Raw genomic sequence first — 20,342 nt, forward strand, 5'->3', positions numbered from 1 at the left:
ATTTCCATTGAAATTTCAAAAGGAACGAAAATTACTCTGCAATCCCTATTGATTATTTATCTTATCCTGAAGGAGGAAAAGTCCCTTTTCCTCCCGCGATGTCAGCAATTATATCCGTCAACCCCGGCCCAAACAAAGTCTTTCCTTTGTAAGGAATCGCCAAAAGTTTAGACTTAGACGACACATACACAGACCAAGATCTGCGGGCCAGTATAGCAAAAAACGAAATTTTAGCTCCCAGCTTATTAACCTGAAGGGAAGCATCCATGGTAAAGGAGTTGGCCAACTTAAGGGCCTTTATCCTAACCTGGATTTCTTCAAGGGAAGAGTCTGTTTTTAATAGATTCAGAAAAGGCATCAAACAGTATGCTACCGCACTAGTGACAGTAGCCATACAAACCGCGGGTTGTCATTGAAAACCCTGGTGTACATATCCTGTACCTTCTTATCCATAGGATCCTTAAAGAAGCAACTATCCTCTATAGGAATAGTAGTTCTCTTGGCTAGCGTGGAAATTCCACTTTGAATACCGTCTGCCAAGATTCCTTGATAGAATCTGCTATAGGAAACCTTTTAATACAGGGGATGGAGAAAAAGGGATACCCAGTCTCTCCCAATAATCTCAGTAGCTCATTCTGGTACAGGAAAAACTTCCATCATGGAAGGTACATCAAAATACTTATGTAGCTTACTGGATTTTAGGATTGACAACAACCATGGTGTCGCTGTCATCCAGAGTAGCTAAAACCTCCTTGAGTAACAGACGGAGGTGTTCTAGCTGAAACCTGAAGGATACAACTTCAGAATCAGTAGGAGGAATTACACTGTCCGAGTCTGAGATTTCACCTTCAGATGCTACTGAAGTATTCTCCTCCTCAGGCTTCTGGGAGGGGGCATTCAAAATAGCATTAGCAACCTCACTTACTGAAAGTTTACCTTTCCTCTTGCGCTTTCCCTGCAGCATGGGAAAAGCAGACTACACATCAGAGACTGCAGAGGGCATGAGGGAAGGGATGTCTTGCAACGTGACTCCAGGTGGAGTTACAGAGGAAGCACAGGGCACTGTATGAGTGGGCGATAACATTTTTGGACACTTGAGATAGCTGCGGTATATAGTGAACATTGTCGTTAGGCAACAAAGCAGTATCTGTTACTGTCACTTTAAATTTTAAAACATAACCTTTTTTTATATTCTGCAGTAAGTAACTAAATAGAGTGTATGCAAGTCCTTATTGAATAAAGTGCCCATTTTTTCCTGTTGTACCCAGAAAAATAAAGTCAGCACTTACCTCATAAATCTGCCAGGCAGCATGGCAGTTCACTAGGTTTGAGAGGTCTTCTCCCTCACATGGACCTGTGGAAAAAGGAGATAAAGACTGAGTAATCGTACTCAGGCTTTCAGAGGAGCAGTGAGAATTATGTCCCACAAGTTCCCATTGCTCTAAAGCCACCACTGCTCTACTGAAGAGACTGATATGGACTACGGCTACACCCTAGAACAAAGCAGCACAATCTTGCACTACTTAAAAAATAATAATTTCTTGCTTGAAGAATATTTTCCTAATTTTACCACTTCCTTGCTCTAACATAGGCAAAGAGAATGACTGGGGTGGGAGGGAATGGAGGTGATATTTAACAGCTTTGCTGTGGTGCTCTTTGCCGCCTCCTGCTGGGCAGGAGTGATATTCCCAACAGTAATTAATGATGATCCGTGGACTCATTGTGTCATTAGAAAGAAAAAGACTATACCCCAGGTAAGAAAAATATTTTCCTAAATATGTTTTTTCCCAAATATGAAACTGATAGTCTGCAAAAGGAAATATACATAAACCTGACTCATGGCAAATATAAGTACAATACATATATTTAGAACTTTATATTAATACATAAAGTGCCAAACCATAGCTGAGAGTGTCTTAAGTAATGAAAACATACTTACCGAAAGACACCCATCCACATATAGCAGATAGCCAAACCAGTACTGAAACGGTTATCAGTAGAGGTAATGGAATATGAGAGTATATCGTCGATCGGAAAAGGGAGGTAGGAGATTAATCTCTACGACCGATAACAGAGAACCTATGAAAAAGATTTCCCGCGAGGAAAACCATAGAATTCAATAGGCGATACTCCCTTCACATCCCTCTGACATTAACTGTACTATGAGAGGAATCGGGCTTCAAAATGCTGAGAAGTGCATATCAACGTAGAAATCAAGCACAAACTTACTTCCCCACTTCCATAGGAGGCAAAGTTTTTAACACTGAATTGTGGGTGTGGTGAGGGGTGTATTTATAGGCATTTTAAGGTTTGGGAAACTTTGCTCCTCCTGGTAGGATGGTATATCCCATACGTCACCAGCTCATGGACTCTTGCCAATTACATCAAATAAATATTCTACACACATAAGCATGTATGTGTATGCGTGCGCACGCACATACCACACACCTCTCTTCTATGGCTGCAGTTGTAAAAAACTTCACAAAGGAGAAAACATAAGATGCAGTATACTGTCGGTAGGTCATAGGTTATATTTAGTAATAAATTCACGTACTTCCAGTACAGTACAAACTTTCAAAATGCAAACAGGATGAGAATATAATAAATGAATATGCAGACAATATACGCAGTGCTAAGTTTTGCACAAGTAAAAACATTTATTCACATTATCACAAACTTGTTTTGTATGCTTGTAATAGTTTGGACAGAGCCCGGAGCAGTTGCAAGGTAATTAATATATTATTATTATAAGAAAGTACATTATTTGATAGAAGTTCACTCCTTTGAAATTTCTTGGCTGTTTGTTGTGTTCTGGAAAACAAATGAAATAAATTCTTTCCCTGTCTGCAAAAAGGGGTCATCAAAATTGTGTTGTACAAAATAGTGTTTCCACTGCATCAGCTCAGACATGGAAATATTCTTATCAGGCTGACGTGAGCCAAGTTGGCAGCTTCTATATGTGTTCAGCTTCTGCTTGGTATCAACTGAAATGTAATGAAATAAGGTTAATATAGTGAAAAAAGTTAAAGGGACATAAAAATGCAAAAAGACAATGGTCTACTGTGTTAGAGCATATTAAAACGGCACTATTGCTTTCATATAACTATGGGGTAGATTAGAAGTGGAGTGCTAATTTATTGCGCGCCCTGGAACGGGCACATTTTTTTGTGGGCACGCTATAAATAACCAGCCATTACAAGTGGCTGATTATTGCTATTGTGATCTCGCGGTAGCAATTTGCGCTCAGAAAATTAACCAGAGATCAGTTTTAATGGGTTAAAGATTGGCGGTGTGGGGTGTCTTTACATTGTAGTCTATGGGAACAGTGTGTTCCCTGTAAATACATATGTATATTAATATATATGTTATGGGTAAAGTCAGATATTGGGTAAGCCTAGGATTACCCGGTTAAAACGGACATTACCCAAGCGGCTGCGGGTAAAGCCCGATGTATGACCATAAATCCCCTCAGATTGTGGAGCCACTGCATCAAACATATAAAGCATGCCCGGTAATTCCCCCATTATTACTATCCTTTTTACATCAACCTGGGAAGGGTTCAAGGTGGGCGAAGCCCCCCTTGTAAACCTCATTCCTCAAGGTTTACTTGGGGTGTATCCCAGAGGATCGCCAGGGCGCCTTCCTTGAACCCCCCTGGCGGAGGCAAAAGAAAAAGTGTATATGGAGGAATTACAGTACATCAGACTTACACACAGCCGCTTGGGTAATGTCGGTTTTACCTGGGTAATCCTAGGATTACCTAGATTTCTTACCCGTAACATATACATATATATTTGCTGCCCATCGCTACACTACTTACTCCCTTCGCTGCTCTTAGGTTCTGTGCCATGTATGACGTAATGAGAACGAGGCTTCTATTTGAGCTTATGTAACGTGGTCACGTTCACATTGCACGTAAATCTTAACACCAGTGCACATTAGCATAAACTGGCCCATAGTGTTTAACCCCTGCATGAGGATTAAACACATAGTTAAAGTCAGATTCAGAGCAGCAACGCACTACTGGAACCTAGCGGAATACATATGCTAAACAAAATTACAAGAGGCATATGTGTATAGCCACCAACCACTGGCTAGCTCTCAGTAGAGCATTGCTGTTCCTAAGCCTACCTAGGTATGCTTTTCAAAAAATTTGATTGTCCATTTAATTATTAATTCCAGAAAAGCACACACTTTAGTAAAGAGTAGCACTTTTTAAACAGAGGCGACCAGGAGTAAAACTGTGTAAAAAAAAGAGTTGCAAAGGGGATTTGTCGTATGTCATTTACAGTCTAGACAAGTATGATACTTTTGAAACTGAGAAGCTAGGGTTAATTGGTGACAAAAAGACTCTATGGGCCCCATGTAATAAAAGGTGGGCAGACAGATTCTTAACTTGCAAAGCTGTCCACCTACCTACGCTGCATGTGGATCTGTTGATTCGCCGGCCCGTTTGTATCATTACAAACTCCGATAAGTGTGTAATGTTCGCCCCTTCATTTGTGCGACCAATCGCGGGAGTGAAGGGACTGTCAATCACAGAGAGCAAGCAAGCTCTCAGTGATTTCTCTCCGTCACCTCAGAGGAAGCGGAGAGTGTAAGAAGCAGCAGTCTAATGACCGCTGCTTCTTACATTGCAAGAAGCAGCCCCGCAAGGACTCCGGAGCAGCTCTCACTGCTTTGTACATGGAGCCCTATAACTTGTTCCACAGAGAAACTAGAAAGTTGACAAATTGCAGATGAGTGGTAGAATTTGAAAGTACACTGTCAGCTGTAAATGGAATCACCTAATTGTCTCTTTTTGCTTGCACAGTCACACTCCAGCAGGTCATGAGTGACACAGTCTGAGTCTTCATGAAACTTAAAGAGATTTCTCAGCTCATCCAGAGAAAAACGGATGTGTTCAGACTTCTTTGTCAGGTCCACAACTGCCCCAGAGAGTCCCTGCTTAGAAATCTGTCTCTGGTAAATTTTTTCCTCTAACGACCCTAGAAGAGTGGGGAGAAAAATGCCAAATGATTTTAGGTAATAATCTCTGTTAAATTGCTAATTACAAAGAGCAAATGCAAACATATTTACAAATAAAAGTATATTTAAAGGGACATGAAACACACATTTATTTTTTTCAGTATTCAGAACGACCTTGCATTTTTAAACAACTTTCCAATTTACTTCTATTATCTAATTTGCATCATTCTCTTGATATCCTTTATTTTATAGCATATCTAAATAGGCTCAGTAGCTGCCGATTGGTGGCTGTATATAGATACACCATGTTATTGGTTCGCCAATGTGCATTGCTATTTCTTCAACAACGGATACCTAAAGAATAAAGCAAATTAGATAATAGAAGTAAATTGGAATGTTGTTAAAAATTGTATTCTCTGAATATTTCTTGCAATATACTTGTATTAGCGATAATAATTGTAATGAAAGCTATCACTGTTTTCAGTGAGAGTTGTTACAGTGCATGTATTTTGTTGGCAATGACTCAATTTACATGACACAATCAGCTTGCAGCTCTCTGACACCTAGATTACGAGTTTTGCGCTAAACAGGGTGCGAAACGAACGCAACAAAAGTTGTGTTATTTCACCCCCCATAGCGATGCGATTACGAGTTTCTGAAAAGCCTCCTTGTGCATGCGATATGGTGGCGTTAAGCTCCATACTGCACAAAAGTCAAGGGCTGCTTTGACGTGCTCGTGCACGCTTTCCCCCATAGACATCAATGGGGAGAGAGTGTTAGAAAAGAAAAACTGAAGTGCGGAATGGCGATCGCCGTAACGCAACCCCATTGATGTCTATGGGGGAAAAGAAAGTTATAAGTCTAACACCCTAACATAAACCCGTAGTCTAAACACCCCTAATCTGCCTCCCCTGACATCGCTGACGCTAAATAAAGTTATTAACCCCTAATCTGCTGCTCCCAACATCACCACTACTGTAATAAAGTTATTAACCCCTATTACGCCGCCCCCCCACATCGCTGCCACTATAACAAAGTTATTAACCCCTAATCTGCAGCAACTAATAAAAGCTATTAACCCCTATTCTGCTGCTCCCCGACATCGCCACCACTAAATAAAGTTATTAACCTCTAAACCTCCGGCCTCCCACATCTCCGCCACTAAATAACCCTATAAACCCCTAAACCGACAACCCCCCACATCGCAAAACACTAAATTAAAATATTAACCCCTAAACCTAACACCCCCTAACATTAAATTACAATATAGCTATTTAAATAAATAAAAACTTACCTGTGAAATAAAAATAAACCTAACATTAAACTATAAATTAACCTAACCTTACTATTCTAATAAAAGAAAATAAAACTACCAATTAAAATATCTAAATTACAAATTTAAAAAAACCTAACACTACGAAAAAAAAATAAAAAATCTTAATTACAACAAAAAAAACCCCAAAATTTATGCGTACCTAAATTTATTTCTCTTGTGGTGTATCCAGTCCACGGGTTCATCCATTACTTGTGGGATATTCTCCTTCCCAACAGGAAGTTGTAAGAGGACACCCACAGCAGAGCTGTCTATATAGCTCCTCCCCTAACTGCCACCCCCAGTCATTCGACCGAAGACAAGCAAGAAAAAAGGAGAAACTATAGGGTGCAGTGGTGACTGTAGTTTTAAAAATAAAAAACACCTGCCTTAAAATGACAGGGCGGGCCGTGGACTGGATACACCACAAGAGAAATAAATTTATCAGGTAAGCATACATTTTGTTTTCTCTTGTAAAGGTGTATCCAGTCCATGGGTTCATCCATTATTTGTGGGATACCAATACCAAAGCTTTAGGACACGGATGAAGGGAGGGACAAGGCAGGAACTTAAACGGAAGGCACCACTGCCTGTAAGACCTTTCTCCCAAAAATAGCCTCCGAAGAAGCAAAAGTATTGAATTTGTAGAATTTAGAAAAAGTATGAAGCGAAGACCAAGTCGTCGCCTTACAAATCTGTTCAACAGAGGCCTCATTTTTAAAAGCCCATGTGGAAGCCACCGCTCTAGTGGAATGAGCTGTAATTCTTTCAGGAGGCTGCTGGCCAGCAGTCTCATAAGCTAAGCGGATTATGCTTCTCAGCCAAAAAGAAAGAGAAATTGCCGAAGCCTTTTGGCCTCTCCTCTGTCCAGAGTAGACAACAAACAAAGCAGATGTTTGACGAAAATCCTTCGTAGCTTGTAAATAAAACTTTAAAGCACGAACCACATCAAGATTGTGTAAAAGACGTTCCTTCTTTGAGGAAGGATTAGGACATAATGAAGGAACAACAGTCTCCTGATTGATATTCTTATTAGATACTACCTTAGGAAGAAACCCAGGTTTGGTACGCAAAACTACCTTATCTGCATGGAAAATCAGATAAGGGGAATCACACTGTAAAGCAGATAACTCCGAAACTCTTCGAGCTGAAACTCTTCGAGCTCTAAAAACAGAACTTTCCAAGATAAAAGCTTAATATCTATGGAATGCAAAGGTTCAAACGGAACCCCTTGAAGAACTTTAAGAACTAAATTTAAACTCCATGGCGGAGCAACAGGTTTAAACACAGGCTTGATTCTAACTAAAGCCTGACAAAACGCCTGAACGTCTGGAACCTCAGCCAGACGTTTGTGCAAAAGAATAGACAGAGCAGAAATCTGTCCCTTTAAGGAACTAGCAGACAATCCTTTCTCCAATCCCTCTTGGAGAAAGGATAAGATTCTAGGAATCCTGACTTTACTCCATGAGTAACCCTTGGATTCACACCAATGAAGATATTTACACCATATCTTATGATTAGATTTTCCTGGTGACAGGCTTTCGAGCCTGAATTAAGGTATCAATGACCGACTCAGAAAAACCACGCTTTGATAAAATCAAGCGTTCAATCTCCAAGCAGTCAGACGCAGAGAAATTAGATTTGGATGTTTGAAAGGACCTTGAAGTAGAAGGTCCTGCCTTAGCGGCAGAGTCCATGGTGGAAAGGATAACATGTCCACCAGATCTGCATACCAAGTCCTGCATGGCCACGCAGGAGCTATCAAAATCACTGAAGCTCTCTCCTGCTCAGACGAGGGAGCAGAGGAAATGGTGGAAACACATAAGCCAGGCTGAAGGACCAGGACACTGCTAGAGCATCTATCAGCGCTGCCTTGGGATCCCTTGACCTGGACCCGTAACGAGGAAGCTTGGCGTTCTGACGAGACGCCATGAGATCCAGTTCTGGTTTGCCCCATAGTAGAATCAACTGGGCAAATACCTCTGGATGGAGCTCCCACTCCCCCGGATGAAAAGTCTGCTGACTTAGGAAATCTGCGTCCCAGTTCTCTACTCCTGGGATATGGATAGCTGAAAGATGGCAAGAGTGAACCTCTGCCCATAGAATTATCTTTGAGACCTCCAACATTGCCAGGGGGCTCCTTGTTCACCCCTGATGGTTGATATAGGCTACAGTCGTGATGTTGTCCGACAGAAATCTGATGAACCTGACCGCAGCTAGCTGAGGCCAAGCCTGAAGAGCATTGAATATCGCTCTTAGTTCCAGAATGTTTATCGGAAGGAGGGCTTCCTCCTGAGTCCACGAACCCTGAGCCTTCAGGGAATTCCAGACTGCGCCCCAGCCCAGAAGGCTGGCATCTGTCGTCACTATAGTCCATTCCGGAGTGCGGAAACTCATTCCCCTGGACAGATGGACCCGAGATAGCCACCAGAGAAGAGAATCCCTGGTCTCTTGATCCAGATTTAGCAGAGGGGACAAATCTGTGTAATCCCCATTCCACTGATTGAGCATGCAAAGTTGCAGTGGTCTGAGATGTAGGCGGGCAAACGGAACTATGTCCATTGCCGCTACCATTAAGCCGATTACTTCCATACACTGAGCCACTGACGGCTGAGAAGTAGAATAAAGAGCACGGCAGGAAGTTAGAAGCTTTGACAACCTGACCTCTGTCAGAAAAATCTTCATTTCTACTGAATCTATCAGAGTTCCTAGGAAGGAACCTCTTGTGAGAGGGGAGAGAGAACTCTTTTCTTCGTTCACCTTCCACCCGTGAGACCTCAGGAATGCCAGAACAATGTCCGTATGGGACTTGGGGATTTGAAAATTCGACCTGTATTAGAATGTCGTCTAGGTAAGGAGCCACCGCTATGCCTCGTGGCCTTAGAACCACCAGTAGGGACCCTAGAACCTTCGTAAAGATTCTTGGTGCCGTGGCTAACCCGAAGGGAAGAAGTAATGCCTGTCTAGGAAGGCAAACCTGAGAAACCGATGATGATCTCTGTGTATCGGAATGTGGAGATAAGCATCCTTTAAGTCCACGGTAGTCATATATTGACCCTCCTGGGTCATAGGTAGGATGGTTCGAATAGTCTCCATCTTGAAGGATGGGACTCTGAGAAATTTGTTTAGGATCTTGAGATCCAAGATTGGTCTGAAAGTTCCCTATTTTTTGGGAACTATAAACAGATTTGAATAGAATCCCTGCCCCTGTTCCTCCCTTGGAACTGGGTAGATTACTCCCATAACCAGAAGGTCTTGAACGCAACGTAAGAATGCCTCTCTCTTTATCTGGTTTGCAGATAATTGTGATAGATGAAATCTCCCCTTTGGAGATGAGGCTTTGAAATCCAGAAGATATCCCTGGGAAACAATCTCCACATATCTCTTGATACTTCCTTTCTTGTCGAGAGTTGCAAGAGAATGACTGGGGGTGGCAGTTAGGGGAGGAGCTATATAGACAGCTCTGCTGTGGGTGTCCTCTTGCAACTTCCTGTTGGGAAGGAGAATATCCCACAAGTAATGGATGAACCTGTGGACTGGATACACCTTTACAAGAGAAAAACAAATCCTACGAAAAATTTTAAAAAATCTAAGTTTACCAAAAATAATAAACACTAAAATCACGAAAAATAAAAAACACACTTTACAGATTACAAATATAAACAAAATTATCAAAAATAAAAACAATTACACCTAATCTAATAGCACTATAAAAATAAAAAGCCCCCCCAAAATAAAAACACCCCCTAGCCTACAATAAACTACCAATAGCCCTTAAAAGGGCCTTTTGTAGGGCATTGCCCTAAAGAAATCGGCAACAGTAACACACACCACCCAACCAACCCTCCAAAATATGGGCATTGCCCTTAAAAGGGCATTTAGCTCTTTTGCATTGCCCTTAAAAGGGCATTTAGCTCTTTTTCAAATTGCCCATCCCTAATCTAAAAAAAACCCCGACCCACCCAAAAAAAAAAAAAAACTAACACTAACCCCAGAAGATCTACTCACGGTTTCTGAAGTCCAGACATCCAGGCGGCGAGAAGTCTTCATCCATGCGGCGAGGTCTTCATCCATCCCGGAATAGTCTTCTATCTACCTCCTGGCGGAGCGGAGCCATCCTGGAAGCTGATCCCACCCTGCGCGGAGCGTCCTCTTCATACGGCCGCCACCGTACACTGAAGTTGAATGCAATGTAGCCGTTTCAAAATGCTGTCCCTTTCATTTCTATTGGCTGATTTGATTCTCCACATTCAAATCAGCCAATAGGATTTCAGTAGCTCTTATCCTTTTCGTTTATCTTAGTGTTTTCTATTTTTTGTGATTTTAGTGTTTATTATATTAGTAAACTTAGGTTTTTTTAATTTTCGTAGGATTTGGGTTTTTTTAGTTGTAATTTAGATGTTTTAATTTTTTTCGTAGTGTTAGGTTTTTTTAAATTTGTAATTTAGTATTTTTAATTGGTATTTTTTTTATTTTATTAGAATAGTAAGGTTAGGTTAATTTATAGTTTAATGTTTATTTTTATTTCAATAGTTATATTGTCATATTAATTTAAAGTTAGGGAACTGGCGGTTTAGGGGTTAATAGGTTTATTTAGTGGCAGAGATGTGGGAGGCCAGAGGTTTAGGGGTTAATAACCTTTTCTCCTGTTAAGTGTAGTCAGTCCACGGGTCATCATTACTTATGGGATATTAACTCCTCCCCAACAGGAAGTGCAAGAGGATCACCCAAGCAGAGCTGCTATATAGCTCCTCCCCTCTACGTCACACCCAGTCATTCTCTTGCACCCAACTAATAGATAGGATGTGTGAGAGGACTGTGGTGATTAAACTTTAGTTTTTTATATCTTCAATCAAAAGTTTGTTATTTTAAACGACACCGGAGTGTGTTGTTTCCTTCTCAGGCAGAATTTGAAGAAGAATCTACCTGAGTTTTTTGTATATGATCTTAGCGGACGTAACTAAGATCCGTTTGCTGTTCTCGGCCATTCTGAGGAGTAAGGTAACTTCAGATCAGGGGACAGCGGGCAGGTTCACCTGCAAAGAGGTATGTTGCAGTATATTATTTTCTAAGGAATGGAATTGACTTTGAAAATACTGCTAATACCGATATAATGTAAGTACAGCCTTAAATGCAGTAGTAGCAACTGGTATCAGGCTGACATGTATATATGTTAACACTTAAGTATTTCTGGGGAATGGCACTTCACTGGGAAAATACTGTATGCATATAACTTTTAGCCTAACTTGCAGTGGGAGCGACTAGCAGCAGGCTTTTTAATGACATTTCATATATTAGATTTTAAACGTTTACTGGCATGTTAAATCGTTTAATTATCTGAGGTACTTGGTGAAAATTGTTTTGGGCTTTATTTTCCACATGGCTGTCGTTGTTTTAAATTAAAACAGTTTACTGAGCTTCCCTCACTGTTGTAGTGTGAGTGGGAGGGGCCTATTTTGGCGCTTTTACTACGCATCAGAAATTCAGTCACAGTCTGTCTTTTTCTCCCTGCATGATCCAGGACGTCTCCACAGAGCTCAGGGGTCTTCAAAACTAGTTTTGAGGGAGGTAATCACTCACAGCAGACCTGTGAGACTGTGCTTGACTGTGATAAAAACGCTTATATTGTCAATTGTTATACGTTTTTTTTCTGATATTAAGGGTTAATCTTCCATTGCTAATGGGTGCAATCCTTTGCTAAATTTGGTTTATATAACTAATCCGGTTCATTGTTATTCAACTGTGACAGTTTTTGTGTGCTTCTTAAAGGCACAGTAACGTTTTTACATATTGCTTGTAAATTTAGTTGAAAAGTATTTCCAAGCTTGCTAGTCTAATTGCTAGTTTGTTTAAACATGTCTGACACAGAGGAAACTCTTTGTGCAATATGTTCAAAAGCCAAGGTGGAATAGAATAGGTGGCCCAATAGAAATTTATGTACTAATTGCATTGATGCTACTTTAAATAAAAGTCAATCTGTACATGTTAAGCAACATTCACCAGACAACGAGGGGGAAGTTATGCCGACTAACTTGCCTCACGTGTCAGTACCTGCATCTCCCGCTCAGGAGGTGCGTGATATTGTAACGCCAAGTACATCAGGGCGGCCATTACAAATCACTTTACAAGACATGGCTAATGTTATGACTGAAGTTTTGTCTAAATTGCCAGAACTTAGAGGTAAACGAGATCACTCTGGGATGAGAACAGAGTATACTGATAATGCTAGGGCCATGTCTGATACTGCGTCACAATATGCAGAGCATGAGGACGGAGAGCTTCATTCTGCGGGTGACGGATCTGATCCAAATAAATTGGATTCAGACATTTCAAATTTTAAGTTTAAGCTGGAAAACCTCCGTGTATTGCTAGGGGAGGTGTTAGCGGCTCTGAATGATTGTAACACAGTTGCAATCCCAGAGAAAATGTGTAGGTTGGATAAATATTTTGCGGTACCGACGAGTACTGACGTTTTTCCTATACCTAAGAGACTTACTGAAATTATTACTAAGGAGTGGGACAGACCCGGTGTGCCTTTCTCACCCCCTCCTATATTCAGAAAAATGTTTCCAATAGACGCCACCACACGGGACTTATGGCAAACGGTCCCTAAGGTGGAGGGAGCAGTTTCTACTTTAGCTAAGCGTACCACTATCCCGGTGGAGGATAGCTGTGCTTTTTCAGATCCAATGGATAAAAAGTTAGAGGGTTACCTTAAGAAAATGTTTGTTCAACAAGGCTTTATATTACAACCCCTTGCATGCATTGCGCCTGTCACGGTTGCGGCAGCATTTTGGTTTGAGTCTCTGGAAGACACCCTTGACTCAGCGACATTAGATGAGATTTCACTTAAGCTAAAAACCCTTAAGCTAGCTAATTCATTTATTTCTGATGCCGTAGTACATTTAACTAAACTTACGGCTAAGAATTCCGGATTCGCCATTCAGGCACGCAGAGCGCTGTGGCTAAAATCCTGGTCAGCTGATGTAACTTCTAAATCGAAACTACTTAACATACCTTTCAAGGGGCAGACTTTATTCGGGCCCGGTTTGAAAGAAATTATCGCTGATATTACGGGAGGTAAAGGCCATGCCCTGCCTCAAGACAGAGCCAAACCCAGGGCTAGACAGTCTAATTTTCGTGCCTTTCGTAATTTCAAGGCAGGAGCAGCTTCAACTTCCTCTGCTCCAAAACAGGAAGGAGCTGTTGCTCGCTACAGACAAGGCTGGAAACCTAACCAGGCCTGGAACAAGGGCAAGCAGGCCAGAAAGCCTGCTGCTGCCCCTAAGACAGCATGAAGTGAGGGCCCCCGATCCGGTAACGGATCTAGTGGGGGGCAGACTCTCTCTCTTCGCCCAGGCTTGGGCAAGAGATGTCCAGGATCCCTGGGCGTTGGAGATCATATCTCAGGGATATCTTCTGGACTTCAAAGCTTCTCCTCCACAAGGGAGATTTCACCTTTCAAGGTTGTCAACAAACCAGATAAAGAAAGAGGCGTTTCTACGTTGTGTACAAGACCTTTTACTAATGGGAGTGATCCATCCAGTTCCGCGGTCGGAACACGGACAAGGGTTTTACTCAAACCTGTTTGTGGTTCCCAAAAAAGAGGGAACCTTCAGACCAATATTGGATTTAAAGATCCTAAACAAATTCCTAAGAGTTCCATCATTCAAGATGGAAACTATTCGGACAATCTTACCCATGATCCAAAGAGGTCAGTACATGACCACAGTGGATTTAAAGGATGCTTACCTTCACATACCGATTCACAGAGAACATTACCGGTATCTAAGGTTTGCCTTCCTAGACAAACATTTCCAGTTTGTAGCTCTTCCCTTCGGGTTGGCTACGGCTCCAAGAATCTTTACAAAGGTTCTGGGCTCCCTTCTGGCGGTACTAAGACCGCGAGGAATTTCGGTAGCTCCGTACCTAGACGACATTCTGATACAAGCGTCAAGCTTTCAAACTGCCAAGTCTCATACAGAGTTAGTACTGGCATTTCTGAGATCACATGGGTGGAAAGTAAACGAGGAGAAGAGTTCTCTCTTACCACTCACAAGAGTTCCCTTCTTGGGGACTCTTATAGATTCTGTAGAAATGAAAATTTACCTGACAGAGGACAGGTTAACAAAGCTTCTAAATGCTTGCCGTGCCCTTCATTCCATTCAACACCCGTCAGTGGCTCAATGCATGGAGGTAATCGGCTTAATGGTAGCGGCAATGGACATAGTTCCTTTTGCACGCCTGCACCTCAGACCGCTGCAATTGTGCATGCTAAGTCAGTGGAATGGGGATTACTCAGATTTGTCCCCTACGCTGAATCTGGATCAGGAGACCAGAGATTCTTTTCTATGGTGGCTTTCTCGGCCACATCTGTCCAGGGGGATGCCCTTCAGCAGGCCAGACTGGACAATTGTAACTACAGACGCCAGCCTTCTAGGTTGGGGCGCTGTCTGGAATTCCCTGAAGGCTCAGGGATCATGGACTCAAGAGGAGAGTCTCCTTCCAATAAACATTCTGGAATTGAGAGCAGTTCTCAATGCCCTACTGGCTTGGCCTCAGTTAGCAACTCTGAGGTTTATCAGGTTTCAGTCGGACAACATCACGACTGTGGCTTACATCAACCATCAGGGAGGGACAAGAAGTTCCCTAGCGATGATGGAAGTATCAAAGATAATTCGCTGGGCAGAGTCTCACTCTTGCCACCTGTCAGCGATCCACATCCCAGGAGTGGACAACTGGGAGGCGGATTTCCTAAGTCGCCAGACTTTTCATCCGGGGGAGTGGGAACTTCATCCGGAGGTCTTTGCCCAAATACTTCGACGTTGGGGCAAACTAGATATGGATCTCATGGCGTCTCGCCGGAACGCCAAGCTTCCTCGTTACGGGTCCAGGTCCAGGGACCCGGGAGCGGTCCTGATAGATGCCTTGACAGCACCTTGGACCTTCAGGATGGCTTATGTGTTTCCACCCTTCCCGATGCTTCCTCGTTTGATTGCAAGGATCAAACAGGAGAAAGCATCAGTGATTCTAATAGCGCCTGCGTGGCCACGCAGGACCTGGTATGCAGATCTAGTGGACATGTCATCCTGTCCACCTTGGTCTCTGCCTCTGAGACAGGACCTTCTAATTCAGGGTCCTTTCAAACATCAAAACCTAATTTCTCTGAAGCTGACTGCATGGAAATTGAACGCTTAATTTTATCAAAGCGTGGATTTTCAGAGCCAGTAATTGATACCTTAATACAGGCTAGGAAACCTGTTACCAGGAAAATTTATCATAAGATATGGCGTAAATACTTACACTGGTGCGAATCCAAGGGTTACTCATGGAGTAAGGTTAGGATTCCTAGGATATTGTCTTTTCTACAAGAAGGTTTAGAAAAGGGTTTATCTGCTAGTTCGTTAAAGGGACAGATCTCAGCTCTTTCCATCCTTTTACACAAGCGTCTGTCAGAAGTTCCAGACGTTCAGGCTTTTTGTCAGGCTTTGGCCAGGATTAAGCCTGTGTTTAAATCTGTTGCTCCGCCGTGGAGCTTAAACTTAGTTCTTAACGTTTTACAGGGTGTTCCGTTTGAACCCCTTCACTCCATTGATATCAAGCTGTTATCTTGGAAAGTTCTGTTTTTAATGGCTATTTCCTCGGCTCGTAGAGTCTCTGAATTATCAGCCTTACATTGGGATTCTCCGTATCTGATTTTTCATTCAGATAAGGTAGTTCTGCGTACTAAACCTGGCTTCTTACCTAAGGTAGTCACTAACAAGAATATCAATCAAGAGATTGTTGTTCCTTCATTGTGTCCTAACCCTTCTTCAAAGAAGGAACGACTTCTGCACAATCTAGATGTAGTCCGTGCCCTGAAATTTTATTTACAGGCAACTAAAGATTTTCGACAAACTTCTTCCCTGTTTGTCGTTTATTCTGGACAGAGGAGAGGTCAAAAAGCATCTGCTACCTCTCTATCCTTTTGGCTTCGTAGCATAATACGTTTAGCCTATGAGACTGCTGGACAGCAACCTCCTGAAAGGATTACAGATCATTCTACTAGAGCTGTGGCTTCCACTTGGGCCTTTAAGAACGAGGCCTCTGTTGAACAGATTTGCAAGGCTGCAACTTGGTCTTCTCTTCATACTTTTTCCAAATTTTCCAAATTTGACACTTTTGCTTCTTCGGAGGCTGTTTTTGGGAGAAAGGTTCTTCAGGCAGTGGTCCCTTCCGTATAGAGATCCTGCCTGTTCCTCCCGTCATCCGTGTACTTAGCTTTGGTATTGGTATCCCATAAGTAATGATGACCCGTGGACTGACTACACTTAACAGGAGAAAACATAATTTATGCTTACCTGATAAATTCCTTTCTCCTGTAGTGTAGTCAGTCCACGGCCCGCCCTGTTTTTTAAGGCAGGTCTAAATTTTTTAATTATACTCCAGTCACCACTGCACCCTATAGTTTCTCCTTTCTCGTTTGGTTCTCGGTCGAATGACTGGGTGTGACGTAGAGGGGAGGAGCTATATAGCAGCTCTGCTTGGGTGATCCTCTTGCACTTCCTGTTGGGGAGGAGTTAATATCCCATAAGTAATGATGACCCGTGGACTGACTACACTACAGGAGAAAGGAATTTATCAGGTAAGCATAAATTATGTTATTTAGTGGCAGAGATGTGGGAGGCCAGAGGTTTAGGGGTTAATAACCTTATTTAGTGGCAGAGATGTGGGAGGTCGGAGGTTTAGGGGTTAATAACCTTATTTAGTGACGGCGATGTTGGAGAGCGGCAGGACAGGGGTTAATAGCTTTTATTAGTGGTGGCGATGTCGGGCGGCAGATTAGGGGTTAATACATTTATTATAGTGGCGGCGACGTCGGGGAGCGACAGAATAGGGTTTAATAATTTTATTATAGTGTCAGCGATGTCGGGTGCAGCAGATTAGGCGTTAATAGATTTAATATAGTGTTTTGTGATGCGGGAGGGCGGCGGTTTAATGGTTAATAGGTAGTTTATGAGTGTTAGTGTACTTTGTAACATTTTAGTTATGAGTTTTGTGAAACAATTTTGTTACACAAAATACATAATTATTGCCCTCCGATGGCGGTATGGATCTACATTCATCCTGAATAATTGGCTGAAAAATGAATTTCTTTCCTTTCATGGTGGTGAGTGTCCATGAGCCATTACTCCTGGAATTTAACTTGACATATAGCCAAGGAAGGAAAAGAAAAAAAGTTGGAAAGGACAAAGTAGGGAAAACGAGGTGCAAACTAGAATATCCGTCAAAAACAACAACAAATTAAGTAAAAAATGAAAATGGGTGGGTCTCATGGACTCTCACCACCCTGAAAGAAATTAATTTATCAGGTAAGCATACATTTTGTTTTCTTTCATAACGTGGTAAGAGTCCATGAGCCATTACTCCTGGAAACTAAAGCCCAAGCTCTGGAGTCCACAAGAAATTGGGCAAGAAATATTTTTTAATGCAAGCACCTCATTACCAGACACTGCTGCCTGGAGGACTTTCCTACCAAACACACCAAAGTGGTAGAATTTAAAGAAAGTGTGTTGCTGCCTTGCAAATTTTGTTGAATATAAACCTTATTCTTGAATATCCAAGAAGAAGAAACTGATCTAGAAAAAAGAGCAATAATAAATAATATGTTTTGGAAAAGACCACGTAAACCAAAAAGCTAAAGAAACTGATGTGGCCCTGAGACATGGACCAAAGCGCAAATAAATTAAAGGATTGTCAAAAAAACCTTTGTAATTTGAAAGTAGATTTCTAATGCTCTTACAATATCTTAATTAAGAAAAAGACTATTAAATAAATTATTTGTATTATGAAAAAGAGATGGGCTATAATCTCCTGATTGATGATATCCAAAAAATAATTTTAGGTAAAAAAATCAGAAAGTCTTCCAGCAGAAGTTCAAAAAGAGAATCCTGAAAAGCTTGTACAAAAATAAATCAATGTTTCAAAGAGGAGAACTTGGTTTAGACACTGGATATATCCTGACTAAGCTTGAAAAAGTCTTGATGTCAAGCAATTTTCCTGTAGTATAAAACGGAAAAAGCAGAAATATGACTTTTTAAAAAGTTATCCATACTGCTTTGTAATAAGAATTATTGAAAATCTAAAAGAATGCCAGCTCAAACCCTGGTTTTCAAAAGCAGGAAAGAAACAACTTTTAAATGATTTTTTTTTTTTACTTTATGGCTTGACAAATTGTGTTCAATACAGTATCAATGAAACATTTTTTGTTAAAAAAAAAAATATATAAAAAAAAAAGGTATACAATCTCCAATCCATCAAGATGAGACTCAAGATCTTGATGATTGGAGAAAGCTTGACATCTGATTCACAAATTATAAGTCCACAGTGTATCCAGCACAAACAAACGCAAGGCAGTGTGCAAGCTGTAATAGGGCTACTGCAAAACCCCAAAGATATAAGCTGCATACAAAGTAACAGCCGCACCACTTGTATCTTTTCAAACCTTTATTTCATGGTTGTAGCAGGAGTGGGTACAAAGAAAAAGAACTATGTTTTGGGTTATGCACCCTTAATCATGTCCTATACATTGTGTGCCCACTATGCTTTCTTAAATACCTATGCCCAGGTAAACCACTCCTCCTTAATTAACTCTTAAAGGGACACTAAACCCAAATGTTTTCTTTCATGATTCAGATAGAGCTTGCAATTTTAAGCTACTTTCTAATTTACTCCTATTATCAATTTTTCTTTGTTCTCTTGCTATCTTTATTTAAAAAGAAGGAATGTGATGCATAGGAGACGGCCCATTTTGGGTTGAGAACTTGGGTTATGCTTGCTTAATGGTGGTTAAATGTCAGCCACCAATAAGCAAGCGCTATCCATGGTGCTGAACCTAAAATGGGCTGGCTGCTAGGATCTAGATTCCTGCTTTTTAAATAAAGTTAGTTAGAAAACGAAGAAAAAAACAAAATTTATGCTTACCGGATACATTTATTTATTTTGCGATGTACCGAGTCCACGGTTTCATCCTTACTTGTGGGATATTATCCTTCCTAACAGGAAGTGGCAAAGAGAGCACCCACAGCAGAGCTGTCTATATAGCTCCCCCCCAGTCATTCGACCGAAGGCTTAGGAAGGAAAAGGAGAAATTATAAGGTGCAGAGGTGACTGAAGTTTTCAATAAAAAATACTATCTGTCTTGAATAGACAGGGCGGGCCGTGGACTCGGTACATCGCAAAAGAAAGAAATTTATCAGGTAATCCTAAATTTTGTTTTCTTTTGCAAGATGTACCGAGTCCACGGTTTCATCCTTACTTGTGGGATACCAATACCAAAGCTTTAGGACACGAATGAAGGGAGGGACAAGACAGGAACCTAAACGGAAGGCACCACTGCTTGCAGAACCTTTCTCCCAAAAATAGCCTCCGAAGAAGCAAAAGTATCAAATTTGTAAAATTTGGAAAAGGTATGAAGCGAAGACCAAGTCGCAGCCTTACCAATTTGTTCAACAGAAGCATAATTTTTAAAAGCCCATGTGGAAGCCACCGCTCTAGTAGAGTGAGCTGTAATTCTTTCAGGAGGATGCTGTCCAGCAGTCTCATAAGCCAAACGGATGATGCTTTTCAGCCAAAAGGAAAGAGAGGTAGCCATAGCCTGTTGACCTCTACGCTTTCCAGAATTGACAACAAACAAAGAAGATGTTTGACGAAAATCTTTGGTTGCCTGCAAATAAAACTTCAAAGCACAAACCACGTCCAAGTTATGCAACAGACGTTCCTTCTTAGAAGAAGGATTAGGACACAGAGAAGGAACAACAATTTCCTGATTGATATTCCTGTTAGTAATAACCTTAGGGAGGAACCTAGGTTTGGTACGCAAAACCACCTTATCAGCATGGAAAACAAGATAAGGCGAGTCCCATAATGCAGATAGTTCAGAAATTCTTCAAGCTGAAGAGATAGCAACTAGTAACAGAACTTTCCAAGATAGAAGCTCAATATCTATGGAATGCATGGGTTCAAAAGGAACCCCCTGAAGAACTTTAAGAACTAAATTTAGACTACATGGCGGAGCAACAGG

At 41.4% G+C, this 20,342-nt stretch overlaps 1 protein-coding gene across 1 annotated transcript in view; it reads right to left on the minus strand.

The window, feature by feature from the left end:
* Positions 1-2,633: 2,633 nt before the first annotated feature.
* RAD54B (RAD54 homolog B) overlaps positions 2,634-20,342 on the minus strand; it is a 401,092-nt gene continuing 383,383 nt past the window's right edge. The window contains exons 14-15 of the mRNA XM_053715205.1: positions 4,788-4,988; positions 2,634-2,984 (exon numbers count right to left, since the gene is read on the minus strand). Of these exons, the coding sequence (XP_053571180.1) occupies positions 2,776-2,984; positions 4,788-4,988 (410 nt within the window). The 3' untranslated portion in view covers positions 2,634-2,775. The remainder of the gene's footprint in view (positions 2,985-4,787; positions 4,989-20,342) is intronic.

The sequence above is a fragment of the Bombina bombina genome, chromosome 5, assembly GCF_027579735.1.
Source record: "Bombina bombina isolate aBomBom1 chromosome 5, aBomBom1.pri, whole genome shotgun sequence".
NCBI classification, from domain to species: domain Eukaryota; kingdom Metazoa; phylum Chordata; class Amphibia; order Anura; family Bombinatoridae; genus Bombina; species Bombina bombina.